Source organism: Myripristis murdjan, chromosome 20 (genome assembly GCF_902150065.1).
Source record: "Myripristis murdjan chromosome 20, fMyrMur1.1, whole genome shotgun sequence".
NCBI classification, from domain to species: Eukaryota; Metazoa; Chordata; class Actinopteri; order Holocentriformes; family Holocentridae; genus Myripristis; species Myripristis murdjan.
In genome coordinates, this window is record NC_043999.1 from 24,203,498 (window position 1) to 24,225,959 (window position 22,462).

Below are 22,462 nucleotides of genomic sequence, written 5' to 3' on the forward strand. Positions count from 1 at the left end.
TGGACACATTAAGATTGAACACATTCAAGTTCAATCATAAAATGATGAAACTGTCAAAATATAAATGTTTATATGTACTCTCTCTGCAGAAGCTATTCTTCACTCCATTTGTAAAAGACAAAGCAGTGGTAATGTCACTGATTACAGCAGGTGGTTTCTTATAGTGGCAGTAACCACCTAATGACGGGGTGGACAGCAAATCCAGGGACACATGCAAAACGTTTATTATTGTTATGACATTAGACCATAAATGATCCAATTGACTCATTTTATTCAAGTACTTGATGAGAGCAACAAGAGCATGTAAAAGGTTTGTACATTGTATATCATTTAACTACTTAATACACTCAGTGAAGTTAGTAGAGAGGAGTTTGGGACATGGCAAAATCACATGCATCTAATCATAGAACATTTTTTTTAAATATGAAAAACACCCTTTTAAAGATGTATCTCTGTACCAATGTGTGTTTAAATGTTTGGCCATTTATAATAAACCCTCAGAGTTTTGTTATTTTGCAAATTTTTCATGAAAAGTGAGTGGTTTCTGCCCGGGACACCAAATGGTACCCTATATTGATATTGACTCAAACACAAATACACACGGTAACACATTTTCATGGCACGGCAATAAAGGTGTTTCACCGCGACACTTTCCCACAACAGGTACATAATCACAATGACACACTCGCAGCATTTCCAGTCTCACTTGTATTTTGAGGGGTGAGAGCTTTTAACTCTTCATGCCAGCCGCCCACACACACACACACACACACACACACATGCACAAACACACACCTAGTGTTGGTTTTAAAGACATGGACTTTAATTTTATTGAACAAATCTTGTTAGTATGGGACAACACTTAATCCATGTCCATGAAAGCGGTTAAAGAAAACACACACTGACACACTCACACACACACTCACACTCACACACTCACAGACTCTCACATTTGTGAAGCCACACTGAGCGCCTACATCTGAGCCAATTACCTTAACAGCTGGACTAACCGAGCATGACTCATAGTGTGTGTGTGTGTGTGTGTGTGTGTGTGTGTGTCCATGTTCTTGTACTTCTATCCTTATGAGGATTACATGTTCGCACAAGGACAGAAAGTTGAGGAAAATCCTCCAAAATGAGGACATTTTCCAGTTGTCAAATGGAAATCAGCTAACACCAAACTCAGATACCTCCACCCTTTTCTGTCACTCATCATGTTTTTCTCCCCCTACATGAGCTCAACTTGGACCTCAGAATTCCTGTCTTGCAAATTTCTGTGCTGTGACGAGTCTGGGTTCACGGTGTCAGGAAGAAAATGCACAGAATGGATATTTTTAATGGCTTTTAAGACCAAAAACGAGTACTTGGATGAGTCCTTGTTGTTGGAGTGTGTTGAAGGTGAGCAAGAGGCAGCAGAGTGGCACATCTCTTGTTACTAAAGCTAGCCAATCAGATTGTGCTGTGTACAGTTATAAATGATACATTCTAATACAGCCTGGGTTGAAAAACACTGAACATATCATAGCACTTTCCCGTTGATTGTTTTATGCACTGTTTTTCTTATGTATTGTTTTTTTTTTTTTTTTTTTTATGTATTATGTATTGTTTTTTATGTATTGCTTTTATGAACTGTTTTTATGACTTAGTTGTAAAACACTTTGGGTACCTTATGGTTATTGTAAAGGGCTATAGAAATAAACTTGATTTGATTTGATTTGATATCCTTTAATGATATTTCATGTAAAAATAAATATAAATAATCTAATAAAAATAATGATATAATAAGCTAAAAATCATATAAATCGCTATCCCCCTAACTAGAAATACCTCAATATCACAAAAAGCTGGATGTGCTCCTTTCAGATTACACATGTGGCAGTGAGAGTTGAGGTTAACATCACAGGTAGTCAAGGGAACATCCTTGCACTATGGCAATACAAATATGTGTGTGCCTCTGTGTGTGTGTGTGTGTACATTTGATAGCTGCTCAACAGTGAGCAGATGGGAGCTGAGAGCCGAACACGGGTCTGTACAATGTAATCCAGGCTGCCACATCCACCTCCCATCCAATCCTGGCTGCTGTCAGGCCCGCGCTCTCCTCTCTGTCACTAGTGACTGGTAGGCTGCCTCCTACACTACGAGCTGTCACAGCTAAACATAGACCAGAGCACAGAGTCAGGACGTGGCTTCCCAAAGGCACTCTAACAGAAAGATCACCTGTCTGCACCCACTTCCACTGGAGCAAAGCTTGGCTCTGTGCCAGCTGTTTTTGAAAATTCCACCCCACACTTACACATATTATAATCAAATATATTTCTTCCTAGATGCATTGAGCAACATGTGACTAGATGGAGGCTACGACCAACAGGCCTTTTATTGCTGTACATGCTGGATCCAATCAGTATGGTCTATCTCTAATGTGAGGCATACAGTATGATGCAGTTTGGATTCATATCATGTTAGTAGCTCAGTTCTTCATTGAATGTCTATGGGAAGTCCTTAACCTGAACTGTTTCGAGCAACATTTAGATCAACTTCCACAGGTGTTTATGAATACCAACACCAGATATTGTCAAGATACTGAACACTGAACACTGAATTTTGTCATCAAATGTTGGCTACTGGCTGCCGTCTTCAGAATCATTTTTCATTGTTGCAGTGTATTTAGATAGAAGGTTTTGGCCTGAGCCCCTTCGGAAATGGATTATGTAACTCCTCAGGGGTTAGGCTCATGGATTTTTCTTGTTCTCAGTGAAGAATCAAAATTATATGAATTGTCGTTTAGTCAAAGCTGTATTCAGAAAAAAAAGCATTTCTGACACAAGAAGAACAAGGCTAGTTTGTGAAGTTGACAGTTGACCAGCTGAGCTCAACCAGTAACCTTACACTTGGGCAGGGGAGCAGGGGAAATTACCAACAAGGACAAATTCACATTTACATTTTCAGACAAGGGTCAGATTTAGCCTGACTTTCAGCTATCAATCGACATGAAAACATCACTGTTTCACAAAGTGAGGAGAATAAGGCTGAGTCACTGGCTGGTGAGATGAGCATGTCCCAGTTCCACATGGTTAATGGTTGGCTAAGCGAGCAGCGTGTCAGGGCCAGTGCTGGCAGCCTTGGAGAAGGCAGCTGCTTTGTAGTCGTCACTGTGGAAAACAAGTGGCCTGGAGATTTTACATGGGAATGGAAACTGGAATTTAAACCGTAAAAGTATTTTTAACTTACTTTCACACGAAACACATTCATAAGTGTGCCTGATAGCCTCAATGTAAATGATAGAAAATTACAGGAAAAATAAAAAAAATACTGCCCACACACACTTTTAAAGTGACACAATGTAAAATTGCATTGAAGTGAGGACCATTTAAGCTCATAGTACTCCTTTATGGGTTCCTGAACATGGACTTGAATGACAACAAAAAACAAGTCTAAGATTAAATAAAATCATATCGGGCAGCTTTTCAGCCTGGTGGTAATGCAGTCCAAAGTTTGCCAACCACCATAAAACACACTAGAAGAAGAAAAAGAAGAAGAAGATGAAGAAGTCTACAAATCACAAAAGATTTGTGCTGCGATTCATTGGTTGCTTCATTTCCCCTCAGTGAGGGACTAGAGCTGCATTGCATCGTGATCAATATACACCTCTAGAGTGACTACTGTGTTGACTCACTCCCTCAGCCCACACACGCTCAGCTTCACAAAGTTCATTAGAGTTTTTCAACAAATATATATATATAAGACCACAGGGGAGAGAGGACAAGACAATAACTTTTAACAGGAGGGCAAGAGTTAGAGAAGAGGAGAGAAGAGAAGAGAAGAGAAACATACTCTATAAGGTCCTCCAGGTGGTTGTAGATGTCCTCATCTTCAACGCTCTCTTCTGTTGGAAAGGGCCTTTGGAGGCAAATGCACAAAGCATTCTCTGTCAGACTTTATATCGTAACATAATGCATCAAGTCTTATTAGATCATAATCATGGGCTACAGAATCAGATACAGACATCATATCGTCACATCATGATTCCAAATAATGATTACTCCCCCCTTCAAAAACAAGCACATGGTTAAAAAACAAAAACTAACTCTGTGACATACCTGATTCCAGTCTGCTGTGCAAGCACTGTGTGGGACAGTTTGGACAGTGTGTCCATGACCTGCAAAGGGAATAAAAGACGTGTTATTAAAACCGAAGCATTTTTATGGACATACACATAATATCACCTACACATACTGTTGAGAATATACACAGAGGAATATAGTGCAGTAAGAATAGAGTAGAACAGAACAGAACAGAACAGAATATAATAAAATACAATACAAACAGAACAGAGCTGAATACAATAGAATACAATAGACCAGAATACAACACAATACACCACAATGCAAACAGAATAGAACACAACAGAATATAATACAACACAATACAAGACAAATAGAATATACACTAACAGAATATAATACAACAAAATAGAATAGAATCGAATAGAATAGAATAGAACAACATGATACAATCAAATACAATGCAATAAAGACTGTAACTGATTTGGCTCATTCACTTCACTTGTGTATTCCTGAAAAATGCCACATGAGGGCAGCATTCTCAAACACTACAACACCACAGCAGCAACATCACAATACTTTAAGGACATAAATTTCATTTGTCAACACTGCCAGCTCTCCGGCCCTCATTAGTGTGAACCAATTACAGGTCACCTCCATATGAGGAGGATAAGGCAGAGCAGGTGAATGAAAGTCAACTACAGTCAACAGTCAATTACATCAATGAAACATCCATTTCTTGTGTTTTTTTATCATCCCCATTGTGGGGAAAAAGCTTCTTGTAAATAAAAAAAAAATTATAAAAATTAAAATGAAATGAAAAATGAAAAAATAAAAATAATATATCATGAAAGTACAAATAATAATAATAAAAAAATACCTAGTATGTAAATAATAAGAAGCAGCATGTGGTAATCAGTGAAAGTAGAGGGGAGTCACTAATTGATCTTGGTGTTGTAATGAAGTTAAAGGTGTGCCCTGCTGGCTAGACATGATTGCCACTCGTATGACATGTAATTTCACGCAGCAGTGCTCAGTCATGGCAACGCCCTTGACCCTGCGTGTGTGACCTGCCTCATTAAGCAGCACTGAGCCCACGTGCTGAATGAATTATGAAGTTTGATCATCTGCATGCGCGTTCCACGTGCATATTTTGTCCAATAACAGCTTGAAACTCCGCTGGTTCGCAATTTTCAATGGGGCTTTGATGCTTTTTGTAAGTATAATGAAGACACGGATGTGGCAGATGAAAGCATGCCTGCACGTGCACGGTGCACTCACACTCACACACACACACACAAACACAGGCGCACAGAGATACAGACACGTCATAGATGCATTTGCCCTTGAGCATCAGCACTCAAAGATCAATACTGATCACAGGGCAAGGCCCTCCCCTCCCCCGACCTGTAACAAGCAATAAAACAGAGGTACACAAAGGAGGGAGAGAGAGCGTCCCATCAGCCACTCGAAACATCAGATATCCCTCAGACTGATAATATCATTTGCACATATTTTGCCATGGTTATGTCGACCTGCGATTGTGAGCTGACAATGTCGATCTTATGTTATTCTAATCAGAGCTTCCCTTGGAATTTCACTGTCGCAAGGCTGGAAAAAGCTCTGAAACAGCTGTATACCATCAGCATTACACAAGTTCATTACCATGTCTGTTTTTTCTTTTGTGTTTCTCTTAATTTTGCTTTTATTTCTTGCAAAAATGCTTCATATGCTTCATAGTGTTCAGCCTGTCCGCCCCCCTCTGGTGATTAATCAAATGAAACAACCTGAAAAGGAAAAATCACTCTTGGGTTGACTTGTTCAGTTGTTCTTATGCAGCCTGTGATGGGAAATCACAAGTAGATACTGTTTTCAAATGCATCCGAAGCCACTAGGGCTGAGCAATATTGTAAAAAAAAAAAAAAAAAAAAAAAAAGAAAAAACCTTGCAATTAATTTTGCAGATTTGATTTGCAATATAAGTAGGAATGATCATGTTTTGCAACACATTTTTAATATCCTCCGAAAAAGGTGTCAAAATGATAATGATGCGATGTTTGCTGGGGTCTGTGCCAAACAAAAATGTTCTCTAAAAATACATGTGGAGAATGTGATTTGTACACCAGGGCCTCTGTAGAACCACAATACTTCATTCCGTACGCATTTCTGTCACAGATTGTACCTTTATCAAAATAAAACTGCAGCTCCTACGATTTGGATATTGCACTTGGCCATGTGGTGATTGCAATAATATTTCAACTGACTGTTCAGTCTGAGAGCCACAAAGGCTGAGAGCCACTGATTAAGACCATCATGAGGCACAAAATCTGTCTGCTGAAGCCCAAAATGAGACAACTAAGCATTGTGGAATCAGATCAAAATCAATTTCAATCAGGTCAAAGAAAAAAAATAATAAATCATGTCCATCATATCAAACCTGGATGACACTGCCTGGACCAGATCTGCTCCATAATAAAATGCCAACCTGAGCCCCGTTTATCTGTCAGAGCCTAAGTGGAGTGACACATTGTATTATCACAGGCAGAAGTGGCAGGTGGCAAAACATTAAAGACAGCGTGAATCAGAAATCAGAGCCGGGTTGCTGACATGGAGCTCTGACAAAAGGGAAACATTAGCAGGAGTCATGTGAACAGACGAGCGGTGGGAGGACGCAGTGTGTTGGTGACAATGCTGCAGCTGCTCGACAGCGCTGGCTGAGTACACAATATTAGAGGAGGTGGCAATAAACAAACAGGCAGTGATTCATGATGATTGTGCTAAAGTATTTATCATACGTAGCAGAGGTGGGAGTCAATGTTTAGCACTGAACGCTTTGGGATTAGATTTAGATCAGCGATCCAAGTGCTGCTCAGTTTACAATTATTCATGCCGCTTACTACCGGCCTGTTTCAACGCAAAACTGAAATTGCTTTTCTTTATTGATTTCATCAATTTATGCACTGATCCTGTAATAATAATCTTCAAATAAATAAAATAAGACAAAAAATGGATGAATCATAGGATTCAGTGAGCCCCGTTTGATTCATGTGTGATGATGTTAGCCCCCATAGCAGCCATTTCATCATAGTGAGACCTTTTTCCAAAGCTTGACGTCACTGTACAAAATGACCTATAGTGACCTCTATGATTATCACAGCCTCATGAAACATTACAACCAGAGACTAGAGAGCGAGGCCATTCAGACGATGTCTTGTTTTCCAGGTATGCTGATAATAAAGGGGAGTTTCTGAGCAATTTCCAGAACAGAATGCTCGCCATCCAGTCGCTGAGAAATGCAAATCTTACGGAAATCTCCAAACGTCAAGAGTTGTATAAAACAAATCAAAGCATGAATTTTTCTGTTGTGTTCCTCAAGGTCTTGGTGTCCAAATGTGGTATTCTGGAGGGATTTTTGACCATTTTTATTAATTCTCGAGTGGTCACAATGGCTACATTCTGCACCAAATGTGTGTAACAAATGATATCAGCCTTATGCCACATAATTGATCATGGGAATGGCTTCATACACCTTCATCATAATGTTCTACCCCTTATACACTGTAAATAAATGAAAAAAATCAATACGTTCATGGCTATAATGACCTGACACAGAGATGAGCTGGGTCTCAAATAATTCTTAGGGGTCTCTGCTATGTGGCATCTACTGTTGACTTTTTATTTCCCCCTGAATACCCCTCACCCCCCAAAAATGGGTCTAGGCGGAGTGGTAAGTGGTTAAAAGATAACAACATCCAATTTAGAATAAGTTACAGAAAAAAAGTGTGTCGGGTTTAGCCTGATAAAACAGAACAGCATTCAGCCTGCACAGCCAAGGCTTCTGCTCTTAACAATAGCTGCTATGATTATAGACTTCACAAATAGCAGCGCTGCAGCATTTTCACATTAAGAGACCCCCCCAGTGAAACAAAAAGTTTTATATGTGCCAAAGAATGTGTCATCAAAGTTCTGGATTCACACTTGATCTGGAGGCAAATACAAAGCACACAAATAAAAGAGAGTGATTTTCTCACATTTGAAAGATAAGATGTTAGTGGCAAAACTGTGCCAAGTCTTTTTATCTTGTATTTGTAAAACAGTCTGTACTATTTTGAAAATCATGATGTATTAGAAATGTAGGATGGCCACATTTTAAATTTTACAGTAACAAATAAATAAGACAAATGGCCAGATATTGGCCTTTTTCTGCACAAATGTAGGTGTGTGTTCTTGTTTTGCTGGGTAGATTATTAACCAATAAGTCCCATATTGTCGCACAGTCATGGCATTAATTATCAACACAACATATGTGCTTTTCAATACATGCTGTGGTGAAAATGAACATGTTTGTCACTGCACACCTTTTTTGGTGCTGTCACTGCACGGCCGCATGCGGTGAAAATGACGCATGCTGTTTTAGTGTGAATCCTCCGATATTAAAGAACCTCAGAGAGCCTTGGTCCACGTAATCCTCGGACGCTTATTAGCCCAAGTTTATAGAACGTCCTCTCTCTCTCTGCAGTAATGGATGGTGGACATGACATCCAGAGGCCAGCTGGCAGGTACAGTGTGTCTCAAAAGCTGAAGATTTACTGTGTGCTGAGCAGAGCTTTGGGAGGCTTTCCAGGTTTAGCCGGCGGACCATTTTGGGGATGAGTCGTGCAGCGCTGTGCTTTTTGGCCTCTGCGAGCACATGAGTCACATGCATTCCAGCAAAACTGACCCTCAGCATACAGCCGAGAGGACTTTCTGCAGGGTGTTTTGAAGATGCACCGTGTGAGGAGCAGTAACTTTGCCCATCAGCAGTTGAACAACTATTGAAAGAAATGTGTGTTGAAATGTACACTGTCCAAAAAAAAAAAAAAAAAAGGGAAAAAAATGATGTTGGGTAGCAGAAAATAAGGCAAACTGCGATATATTCAGTCAGCAGTACAAAAATATAGCTGACTGCATCCTAAGTAATGTCAATATTTGATAGGAAGAGGTCTTGAAGCTGCATGATGCAAGATTTGGATGTGAAAACACAGCAGGATTCAGCAGCCGTGAGGAAACCAATGCAAGCTTGTAAACTGCCTAATTTAATACCGCATTAAACATTTAACGTAAAAATTCACACATTTTATTAGCCCGGAGCTCAAAGTGGGACCACATCAGAGAGAAGCATCTCATCCGCACTAATTGAGACATCACAGATCAACCCTACAATTAACGTCTGCGGTCTCGAGATCACAATTCTCTCTACACGGGAAGTGATGGATGATGAATCAGAAGAGCAAAATACAAAACGTCACGAAAACTCCATGAAAACAGAGTCACAGGTTGAGTGACTTAGTTTCAATGACGCTGATGTGACACAGTGGTAAAATATGAAAAAAATATATATTTTTCTCACTTTGAAGCCAGGTAGAAAGGCACATTTAAGGGAAAGTCAGTGTTCAAGTGGTTAAATTAGAGCCTCGGCACCAGTAAAGGAGCTCATTCATTTTCTAGCACTTCAGTCTCTCCTCTCCTTTGGTGTTCGGAGTTCCAAGTCGAGTCCACAGGCCATGGATAAGAGCCGGTGTTTATAAAGCAGAGGACAGCAGCACGTCAGCAGCACGTCTGGCAGATGAGTGTAGGCGCTGGCTCTTAGATGAAGGCTAATAAACTTATCCTGTCTAATCATTGCTGCCCCATTGGATCTGATGGGATTCAGACCAGACCAATTAAAGCAGGATGAGGGATGTGTCTACTAAGATGAAAGGGAGCCGAGCTGAGAGAGTACGTGCATTTGGATTCATTTCAGTGAAATCCATTTGCTCTCAAGTATAGCAAAGAGTATCTTTTCTGAAAAAGAAGAGGAGTCCGCACAAACAAACATGACCATATAAGATTTTTACTTTAGAGCCACATTTATTTGTCTAATCCCACAAGAAAAGCAGGCAGGGACAGAGAGAAGAGGACATACAGATGAAAGGAAAGGCAGGATTTGATCCTAGGGCAGCAAATGGTGCTGATTTCTGACACCTGCGATTTACATGCAAACCCAGTGGTGTTCTCTTCTTATTCTAGGGCAACTTTCACGCTTTTTCATGGCAGAGGGCACACAAGGATGGGGTGATGCATTTTGAATGTATAACATGTCAACAGTTTCATGTTGGATTCACACAACCGAGCCCGCTGTCCCAGTTTCCTACACTCTGCTGTTACTCCTCCTCTCTGCTGCTCATATTCTTGCCTTTCCCTTCTTTTATAAATTAAAACTAGGATCATATTTTTTAGCTGGAATACTTTGCCTCCCGAACCCCTGCAATATGAAATTGTTTATTCCTATTTACAAAGCGTAATTCAGGTCAGCCTCTCTTGTTCTAGTTTCTGAAAACGCAGCTGAGGATGCAACTGAATCAAATGCTGAACCAAAACCAATGCTGTCATTTCTGGCTTCAGCTTTGGGTGCTCATTTGCGTTTGATTATGGTTTTATTAGGTTATTTCCAATTAGCTAAAAACAAAAATGTGATGATCTTGTAGACACAAGGAGAAGCAGGTCTATGGAGTAATATAAATTTCATCCAAATACCAGACCAACACTCCTTTGAAGAAAAAACTGAATTTAACTAGAGATGCACATGCACTTTTTTTTCAATTCTACTCTGCTGTACTCACCACGTCCCATGTGAAGGGATAAATTACATCAGGCTGAACTGCAGGTCCACAAATTGTAACCATAGCAATGACCACTTAAGAGCTTCAGCAGAAAAGGCAACACAAACAGTATTTGTCCCAAAAATGTCTAAAATGTGTTAAAATGAACAAATTATCCCACTGGCAAAGTAAATATTGTAGCCGGTTGTGGGTTGTGGGCAGAGGAGCTGTGAAACAGAAGTTGGAGCTCATCAGTTTAGTTTTGTTATGGGGGCAGGAGCAGCAGGAGGGCATGGCTGCATCCTGTGCTGCTGGCTTCCAGATCTGGGTTTGGTGAAGTTCATCATTTGATGGGAGAACTAGACATAGCGTAATACATCTAGTGTCCACTGACTGGTCAATGAGTGAGCAATTCGCGTTCAGGACTTTGGTCGAGGAGGTAGGTGGGCAGGCGTGTGCACATATGAGCAAAGCCACGACTTTTTTGTGAGGACAAACCTTCATCCTGCTGCGCCCGTCCACCCCATGTTGCTCCTCTGTTCACCTCTCATGGAAATGAATTAAGGCCAGGAGATTTTATATATAAAGATAGATTTATATATAATATGGGGACAACAGAATATCTCTGTAGAACTATTTAATTGCTAATTATGTGCGACACCGTTTTGGCTAAGGGTTTAAATGGCATTATTACAAATTTATAGAATACATGGATCAGTAATGCAAGTCCTATATCCAGTGAGTGACCTATGTCAGTCACTGAGCTGAACTCTGAACATGTGACTAACTGTGATGATGGAGTAAGCATGAACATCACCATAACTTGTAGTACCTGTTTGAAAACTTGGATTTATTAACACATGGTTAAGTAGCCACCAACAGTCGGATAAATAGAGCTATATAATACTGTTTTTACTTGCTGAATTGAAAATCAGGAAAAAAAAAAAAAAAGTGCTGCATCTATACTGGTAAAAACACCACCGCGAGGTTCACCTGGCCAGCCGTGTGATGCTGATCAGGGATCAGCTGCAAGAACAGCACACTTCCTTTAGGGTGTTCTCACTTCCCCAAACCAACCAAAGCAGGGCAGGGGTCAGCGCCCCAGAGACTGATCCAACCACACCGAGCCAGGCAGGTGTGAGCGCACCTTCAGAGAGCGTTACCATCATCTACCCCCCACATCGACCGGGAGCTCAGGGCATTTCCCTCCCAGCGTGTTTCCAGCACTTATTTTAAATCCTGCAGCGGTTTCCTCCACACCCGCAGCACATTCACATCAAGCACGTTCAGAGCAGGCTGTTTGACCTCTGCTGTGTTTCCTCAGGTAGCACCAAATACTGACATGAAATTTATGCACTGAATTTCAAGCCAATGAAAGAAATCAATTATCCAATATGGGTATGATTCATAAAATATAGTTTATTATAAATGAAAGTGTCTTAACCGAATCATACTAATCATAGAAAGTAACAACTTGTGCATGTTGCAATAGTCTCACAAAGCTATATCAAGTTTTGTTATAAATGTATACTTAATAATTCCACTGTCCCTTATTATATTTTGTATGTTTAGGCAGTGTAGGAAAACTGCAAATTTGTCTTTCAAGGAGAAAATGAAAAAAAGGTTCTTTTCTCACATAATTTTCATATTGAACATTTTTTGTTGACACTGTGGAAATAAAGGTCATATGAATAATCGTCTCTAATCCAATGGCTATGACAAATAATATATTTTTTATTCAGTGAGGTATCCAGAAAATTCACTTTACAAAAATACACACCAGTGGTAGCATTCAGTTCATATGTAGCACACAGTTTGTCGAGTTTGTTGTGCTTATGTGTTTGTGTGTGTGTGTGTGTGTGTGTGTGTGTGTGTGTGTGTGTGTGTGTGTGTGTGTGTGTGTGTGTGTGTGTGCGTGTGTGTGTGTTTGAGTATCTGACAAATGCAGCTGGTACAAAAATCCCATCCACGTAAAGATGGCCCATAAAACCCCGATTGGCTCAGAGGAAGAGAGAGTGCTAATGTTTGGCAATCAGTGCCATGGCTCATTAACGGACATAATATATAATTAGTGTGTTTGGATACACAGACTTATAGCTGATTAGGATGCCGCGCACGTTCACCATCTCCCCTCAATCTTCATTGTCTGTTTCTCTCTCTTTATAAAATACAGTTTCAAGCATTTAGCCCCCCTCTCCCCCCCATCATACTGACCACATAGAAGCATATAGACACAACTTCTACTGTCCTTTTTTTTTTTTTTTATGTTATTTTAGGTTTTTGTAGCACTTAGAGATTCTTTTATGAAAAGCGCTTTACAAATAAAATTTATTATTATTATTATTATTCTCTTATAATGGCAACAGACCAAAAAAACAGACATACTTATGACCACATACTATTGGTTGTTGGTTCCAACCCTCTAATATGACCCAGAGGACCTCACTTAATACTAACCCACAGTGGTGTTATTTACAGGACCACGGGCAGCTGCTTAACTTTAAAACAGGACTATAGTTTGTAATAAGCTGCTGTACAAAAGGCCTAAAAATACCTGTAGTGTATGGAGTTGCACACATTTTTCATAATAAAAGGAAATGATTGTCATCACAACTATAGAAATAGTTTGGGGTTCCACAGGTTAGGCTGAACAGAATATTAGTGGGAGTGAGAGCTCACTTTAAAACCATACTCCCATTTGAGTTTCAAGGCTCTCCCAATCCACTGCTTACTACTTCACTCTTTTACCATGTATCTCCAAATCTCCTGGACATTCTCGGTTTCGTTGTCTCTCTCAGTTCAAATCAATTGAACATGACCCAACGGAAGCTGAGAGCAGTATAAGCCTCAAGACTGAGTTCCCCCCACCTGCCCCCGTCTTCTAATAACTCCATCCCGTCTGCCAGAGTAAGGTCAAAGTCAAGGGCATCATCACTACCAAGGTAAATCACATCAAGCCGCACAGACTACAGTGCCTTGGGACAGTTAGGTAGATGCATACACACAAACGCACACACACACACACACGCATAGGCATTCACACTCTCCCTGATAATCAAAGCAGATTCCTGAAAACCTTCACACTCCCTGCTCCATGAATGTTTTATGCACACATTAGCAGGGGAACATATCACCCACACACTCACACAGATATTCATGCATACACATACACACACACACACTCAGTGAGGATACCCATGTCCACACACCGCTACAGGCTTCGATGCATACACACATCCAATCTGTCAAATCCTTACTCTGCTGACAGGCAAGGTAACACTCTGGCTAAATTTCACACATCGTCTGAATCAGCTGATCCTGCCGCTCAGAACTGACCGCATAGGCCAGCAGGGTACCAATTCATACTATCAAAACATACGCCCACACACCATACACACCATACACACACATATACACAAAGGTCTGACAGCTCACTGAGGAATCTGGTGGCCTTAAAGGGAAAATCCAAGCGAATACACTTAGCAAGTGGTGATGTATCTTGCATTGCAGGGCCCAGTTTTATGTTGTTGTTTTTTTTTAAAAAGCTTTTATTCTTTCTTTTTTACTGTTGATAACTTGCCAAATGTAGACATTATTATATCATGCTAAGAAAATTTGACAATTGGAGGGTGGAGTTCTTTAATCCAGCCGGCTCATGAGCAGGGAGAACCCTGTGCTACATGAGCTGCATGTTGTTGTGATCACTGCTGTTATTCCCATTCAGTACAGTGTGGCAGTCACGCTAAAGACATAGTCTGCTCTATCTACCCCCTCCCCAAACAATCCATAACACAATCTCCATTGTTTCATCACATTGGCGCGACGATCTCGCTCCCTCGCCACTGAAACACTATCTCACAGTTAACAGTGGATGAAACGAAGCAACCGGGAGAAACTAGTCCCTCTGAGGGGTCTTTCCTTTGAAAATATGAACTCTGTTTTTTTAAGAGTGGAGTGTTTCAGACGACTGCGAAAGTTAAGTTACCGCAATACCGTAGAATGCAGCTCCTTGTAGACTCATCTGGAGGGCCAAGACTTGAAAGACTTGCCAAAACCATAACCGAGTGTAAGAGCAAGTTTGAGTAGGTTGTCTGCATTGTAAACGATGTCCTAGGGCAGTCAGTGAAAATCCATATGGACATTCCTGAGCTTTTTCCCCCTTCCTGGAGCCTTTGATCCTGCAGTGTCGGTTTAGGACCCCTAAGCTGCAGTTTTAGCAGGTCATGTCTAAAGAGACCCCATGGGACCTTGTTATTCTAAGGAGGGGACAGTTAAGTTTTGAAGCGAGTTATGGGATTTCTGGAATATGACATGATAAACAGTACAAACCAAGAACGTGAGCAGGGGAATAAATGACAGCATGTAACAAGACACTTATAATCCATCACATAGCATTTGTTGAAACAAACACAACACCAAGCATTTTAACTTTGTGAAAAATGCTGGTGTAGTTTTATATCATATCTATCGACTTACTGTAGGTGAGTACTGTAGAGACTGGTGTAAATTCTCCAGAGCTTCTACACTCAAATTCACTTTGGAAGAAAGATAACATAACTTTCACAGGAGTATGCCTCCGGTGGGAAGAACTCGTGAAAGATATGAACATGCAAAAAAGAGATCAAAACCTAATAGACAGAAGACGTACAGGCAGTTCAAATCCACAGACAGGGGAAGAAATTTCACACTGAGATGTCTGACTTTATTTTTCTTCCACATCTGACCAATGAAGACACTTGTAGGCTAATGAGAAAGTGCAGTTTCATCATCAATGCAATATCATTTGTATTTTTTTTGCACTGCTGATGCATGCACTCGAGCATGTCACTTTATCTTTTTATTCATGTCAGCTTTGAATGTCAGCTATTACATGGCCTTCCTCTGTCAATGCTGCATTATATTGTCCACTTGATCCACATTCACTGGGGCGGTACAGTAAATCCAGATTCACAGAAAAACCTACATGATGACATCCACATTACTGGATGAAAACCTTATGAATAGCCTGAAAAGTACTTAAAGTAATCCTTCAACCCAAGCCCTTAAATCCAGGCTGTCACTTGTCATCTTTATTGTTTTGTTATTTATAAAACCCTTTGAGACACTGGTTTAGTTTTATTAAAGATGCACTAGGTAAGTTGTTTATGTGTTATGTTATTTGTGAGGGCTGAGGTCGGGGGTTCCCTTGAAAGATATAAGAGATTGAAAATGTGATTTAAATACAATTGAATAAACTTGGCAAACCTTTTCAGGTCAAAGATCCCCCAAAATAAAAGCAAAATAGACCATAGACTGACTGAGGAATCCCCTCTGAGAAGACTTTCATTGACAGGAAAGAAAACAAAAGTGGCTTTAGTCTCGGACTGGTGGAAATTATGACGAAATCAGTCATATATTCAATAGATTCCCTGCTCTGACTTCCAGGGAATGCCATATGAGTGTATAATTTATTCATTCCTCCTTTTGCAGCGGGCACACAGCAAAGCTCTTAAGGAACCCTGGTGGTGATCTAGGCCAGTAGTTTGGAAACCACTGGCCTAGATCACAAAGTGGGGCTGCAACAGAGAAAAATGTTGCATCCCCACTAACTGAAACACTGATTTGCTTTGTTGGTGCCAGTTAAATTCTGTTCTCCAGTCTGCTTAGTGATGGGAAATCTTGGTAAGTAGGAAGTGATAAATCAAAACTTAAACATTAAATCCTAAATTGTCTCCATCCAGAGAAAGTTGGACTCACTAATGATGGCTGAGCCTCTTCACCACCTCCAATCCCATCAAACATTAAAAAGAAGACATTCAAAAGGATGATTAAGCAGTTTGCAGTCATCAGCGTATATGATATCTGGGTGATAAAGTCCTTCAAACTAGGCAAAATTACATTGATTACCTCTCATTGACCACTAGGGGCTTCGGCAGGGCATACTTATCCAGTGCAACTTGAAGTGATTGTATAACTGCAGTATGTGGATGCTAGTTTACTTAATATACTGTTTTCAAATCGCTGGTGAAGATGTTTCAAATACTGGCAAGAACTGTGGCCACTGTTGTGTTTCTAAGAGTTGCCCAAGAGACCTGTTTTCTGCTCTTATTTGTGAGGCCTGTCAGACATAATATTGATAGTTCCTATGAGAATGAACTGTTTAAAAAAGTGAAGACCATTAAAATAAATGTTTTTTTACAAACGATTCACCAGCGATTTCTACCTTATGACCGAAAGGCAGTGTATTCTATTTGCATAATGCAACAAATGCTTTCTCCAAATCTACATCTGTACTGCTGAAGCACTAGCCAAGCCTTGTCACATCTTTATGGCATAAATGGGTTAGCACCAATTAGCATAGCCCTAGGAGCTCCCATTAAAATGATGAGCCATATACACACACTGTGCCGATTCTGCACATTAGTCATGCCACTCTGTGTAATCTAGTTATGATTTTCTCCGACTTTTGCTTCAATAATTTCATGTCACAGAATACACTACTTGTACCATGAGGTCAACATTATTTCAAACATAAGGAAACTGAATGGACATGGGCACAAACAGTAATTTCAGAACCTCCATTCCATAGCCCATGCATTTATTTTGGAATGAAAAAACAGCATTGCCCAAAGTTCATTGCACAATATTTCAAAAGCACAACTGATTCAATTTTATTTTCAGAGGAAGTTCAGTTTCCTTTTTAAGAAATAGGGGATATATCATGTTGCAATAATCCTCCACTCTACAACAAAGTATCTTCATGGTTACAGTGACTGGATTGAGTCTTTAGCCTACTCTCAAAATAGAGTTAATACTTTACTAGGACTCAGTACATTACCTTACTATTTGTTTGAATCCGTGTACTATTTATGTATTTATGCAGCGGCTGTAAATGCAAGTGTAACTGACGTCTTTGTTACACACTAAAATAAGGAAATAGCTGTGTTTGAATGGTACCCCTGCTATCTTTATTTCTGAGTCCAAATGCTATTAAAATGAAGCTTGTGTCATAATTTGTTACCATGGCTTGTATTCATGTCAACACTTCAGTAGCTGGCACACTGATCACATTTTAACCATTTATCTCCTCTGGTAAATGGCGTGATCTTTTCTGTATTGTTTCTCATTAATCACACTTGAGAACCGTAAACGCTGCAGTGACATTTAGGTGTTTGGATTGAGAGCTTGAAACAAGTTCAAATTTTCACATTGTCACATACACAATGTCAAGACAACAGCAGTGAAATGGTTTCCCGCTGTGCAAAAAATTTGGGGAAGTGCACCAGAGGTAGTAAGGCAGATAGTAAAGCATGCTATAACATGTAATGTAGTATAATATAGTATGTAATGTAGTATGAATACGATAATAGTGCATGGTATATTATATACGTGTTATGCATGTATATATTATGATGTATTCCTTAAATAATGTAATGTACAATAAATAATATGAATATAGATCAATGAATATGACATGATATGATATAATATGAATGACACTTACATAAATAATAAAACTAAGACATGTAAAATAAAGCCACATCTTTCCAAGTAAGTTGACTCAGTGTAATTTATTATTTCACACATTGTGCAAATTCAAAGTTTTCCAACTGCCCACGCGATTTCAGAAGAATACTCTGCTCTCCAGCTATTATATCAGTCTACGATGGTTGCTATAGTGTGAGGTCTGAATCAGGCTTTCTAAGCATTTAGAGTGCAGTAGCTGGAGATTAGCTTTTAGTGTCGCCCACACTTTGAGTGACAGCGCATCCTCCTCCTCCACCTCCACCTCTGGAAAGCAATACAGAGGAAAGACCCCCTCCCCTCCTGCCTCGCTGCTGAATCCTTCAGCAGCTGGGAAAAAGCTTCACTGAAATACATACAGTCCCCTGCATGGCGTCTGCAGGATCTTTATATTACCCAAAAACATCTCTGAAAGATCAGAAGGACGTAAACGGCCCCTGTGAAATCCCATTTGTTTCTGCTTCTAAACACACAGAGGACAGATGATAGAGGCTGCCTCCGGCGCCTCATGAAAGATTTAGGGCAAAGTTTTTTGAGATGTTTCAGGGACGGGGAATGCACGTGTTGAAAACCAAATCCCTCGTCCCTGCTTCTTTTAGCCGAAGCCAGCAGGTGCCCAAGGGAAGAGGCTAAATTGGCCCCGCAGTAGGAAGACAGTGGACTGGAGAGAGGAAATAAACATGCAGCATCTAAACATTACTACATCTCAACACATGGCTGCCCATCTGGAAGAGAACACTGACCGTGGGCAATTCATGTTCTGAATCTCAATGCAGCTCATACAGTCATCACCCAGTGAGACGCCACTGCATTCACACTGCCAGTAGTCAATATTTTATGTTGATGCTCCAATATCTTTACATTTGACTATTTAATGCCACATCTTGACATTTTTGATATTCTGCTGATATTAAGTGCCTTTATTAATTGATTACTTAAAGGGATCGTTCACCCAGTTTGAAAAATGTCATATTATTTCACTATCTTCCTCTCATTGTTACTGAGTGCCGGATACTGGCTGGAAGTGTCACTTTCTGAAATAAAATTCCCATACTATTGTATGCAGACAATGGTTTTGTTCAAATTATTGTTAATAACTGTATTTTTCCTGTTATCAACATCTAGAAATAGCTTCCACACTCCTTGTATCACTCCACGCCAGAGGAGCACTAGCCACCACAGAGACAGAAATATATTGCTTGAGTTTACTATCGTTAGTTTTCTTCATTGAATACATGTTAAAAAAAAAAAAAAATTCTGCTACAAATGATCAAACTTTGTTTATTTAATAACTTAAGTGGATGAGGGCGGTTATTTTCAAGACTGTTATCCCACCACAGTGGCAGGAGGCATTTGGAGCAGCCAGCCATTATCCAACACTCAGTGACGATGAGAGGACGACACCACCAGGTTGTCCTACATAACTAAAGCTAAAGGAAAGCGACATAATGTATAAAAAAAAAAAAATCAAAATGGGTGAACCACCACTTTAAACCAAAAAAATAATAATAATCTTCGAAAGAATTTGGACCACGGGACACCAAATAAAGCATATCAATGCATATCTGTGTGAAATCAGGTCAAAATGGCTCAACAGAATCAGTTCCATAAACACACAATAAGTCAAACTGCATCATATACATGGAAACCAGTCGGTCAGCATCACCCTGTTCTCTGTAACTCTGCTGTAAGGTAATTTAGGTCTCCCTCTCACGGTTTCGTCCCAGGTAGGAAACCACTCTGTAGTAGACAGAAAAAAAAAACCTCTCTGAAAGTAGGGCAGGGAGGGGAGGGGGGGAGGTTTTGTAGACCTGCACTGTAGTCTTTGTAGTCTTTGATCCTGACCATGGTGGCTTAGCTTCACATGCTCCCTGGCTGGTCTGGGCTCAGCGGTGGCCTATAAAAGCCTGTCATGTCTGCGCAGCCAGGTAACCTCAATACTCAGCAGCAGCCATCAACGCAAAGCTCTCACACTGAAGTGCCGGAGCGTGCACAGTCACCACACACTCTTGTGTTTGCCAAGTAAAATATGTATAAGAATAAAAAGAACAACGTGGGAAAATGGCTTGTACCTTGCACCTCAGATCAGTTAACAAAATGCTTTTGCAGCAAGTCAAACAATAAAAAAAAATAAAAAATAAAAAATAAAAAAAACTGTCTTTATGAATTTCTACATATTTCCACTGTAGGAATGAACTACCTGTTATTCACTTCAGTGGATGGGCTGCCTTTAAAAGTGGCAAGGGGCAAGGAGGCATTACACACACACATACACACACACACACACACACACACACACACACACACATATACTGGGAGTGAGAATTTCACAACACCATCATGATATTTCACCCACGATAACAATGGTATGTGCAATATATTGTAAGATATGCAGCTATGATACATCACGACATCTACAACTGATGAAGAAAAAAATGCCCTGGAAAAGGCAAAGTATTTTTTCAATAAGTCAGAATCAGTTGTGTTTTTCAGTGTTTTAACATGAACAGCAACTGCATCGATTGCAAACAGCGACAGCAGGGAAAACGCCAAAAAAATCAAATGTGCATCTTGTGCAAATAAGACTGAAAACTCAGATATCAATACTTGGCACAAGTTTATCGATAATGCATCACAAGAGGAAATGTCGGAATATATTGTATTATCGATTTATTGTTCCACCCCTAATACACACACACATGCACAAACGTGCAGAGCCAAAAAAACTGGCAAGCATGAAATTTCCCCCATTTCATTTGATTGCCCCTCCCTCTCTCACGCTAAAACACACACTCTCTTTTTGTCACTCTCACACACACAAGCGCACACACACACACACATGTACACATGCACACATACATATTTCCAGGTTAAAGAGACAGGGCCCGGTCACAGGAAGAGTTGGTACTTGATAGAGCCCATAACAGGACATCACAAACACTAGTGCAGGAAATAAAGGGGAAGTCCAATTGTCTTGGTCACACACACACACACACACACACACACACACACACACACACACATACACACCACAAGTCAAGAAGCTTACTGGCAACATCAGACCACAGTGACAAAGAGTGAGACGTGTCAATCTGATGGGATAAAAAATAATTGTGTGTCCAAACCTGTATGTGTTGTATTCACACACACACACACACACACACACACACACACACACACACACACACACACGAGCAGCACTTGCAACACAAGCATATGGAAAGTGAATTCCACTGCCACTGAGTGTTTAAGCAGTTGTATTTTGCAAAATTGGGGCTACTTGTGCACACATGTCCCAGGCAGGTGAGAGTGCTCAATGATACGCATCATTACACCTTTAGTTCAACACCAACACAGCCACACACACACACACACACACACCATCCTATATAGAGAACAGAGTGGGCTCTGTGGTGACCATTTCCTCTTCCTGTTTCCTGCTGCTGCCGGAGACTTGAGATGAGTCAGTCCTCAAGGGAGCAGCCGCCAGCACACACACACACACACACACACACACACACACACACACACACACACACACACACGCACACAATATAGATGCAGGCATATGCTCAAACACACAGAGGCACGTAGGCACTCGCTCGTTCACAGTGTAGCATTTCCCATATATCACTGCCAGTTTAATTATGATACCTTGGTGTAATTACCGTAAACAAATGAGACCATTGCTGGAGATGATTGGTGGCTTCTATCTCACTCCACTGGCATTGTTAGTGTGGGCGTTTCTCAAGATTAAGACCACCTTTCTCCCATGTAGCTTTTGGCTCGTGAAGATCTTTGTCTTTCCTGAAGTAGATAAATAAGCTGGAAGTGATTGTTCCATCAGTTTTTCGTCCCATCATCATTAGTCACTGCAAGAAACTCTGAACGCTTTAGCTCTGCCCTCCTCCTGTTGTGTCCCTGTCTCATTTCTTTACAGGAATTATACTGATGCCAATTAGAGTAGTGGTGATTTTTTTGATACACTTTAACCAGCTTGCAAAACTTCCCTTTATCAATATTTCAGATTTTATTGTAGTTGGAAAGCACAAATTCTGTTTTTAAACTCAAGAAAATATATATATATATTTTTTAAAAGTTTAATAAAGTCAAGTATGATTGAGAGGTCTTTTTAAAGTACAAAAGTACAAAAAAGTAAAAATACATATATACATATAAATACACACACACATCTATACATCTATACATACTTATGCATATACATGTGTATGTGTGTATAGATAGATAGACAGATGTAGATATGGATATAGATATATAG

General features: G+C 40.1%; 1 protein-coding gene across 1 annotated transcript in view; it reads right to left on the reverse strand.

The window, feature by feature from the left end:
* The window catches only part of vav3 (vav guanine nucleotide exchange factor 3), a 112,538-nt gene that overhangs the window by 60,428 nt on the left and 29,648 nt on the right, over window positions 1-22,462 (reverse strand). The window contains exons 3-4 of the mRNA XM_030079693.1: window positions 4,098-4,156; window positions 3,832-3,897 (exon numbers count right to left, since the gene is read on the reverse strand). Of these exons, the coding sequence (XP_029935553.1) occupies window positions 3,832-3,897; window positions 4,098-4,156 (125 nt within the window). The remainder of the gene's footprint in view (window positions 1-3,831; window positions 3,898-4,097; window positions 4,157-22,462) is intronic.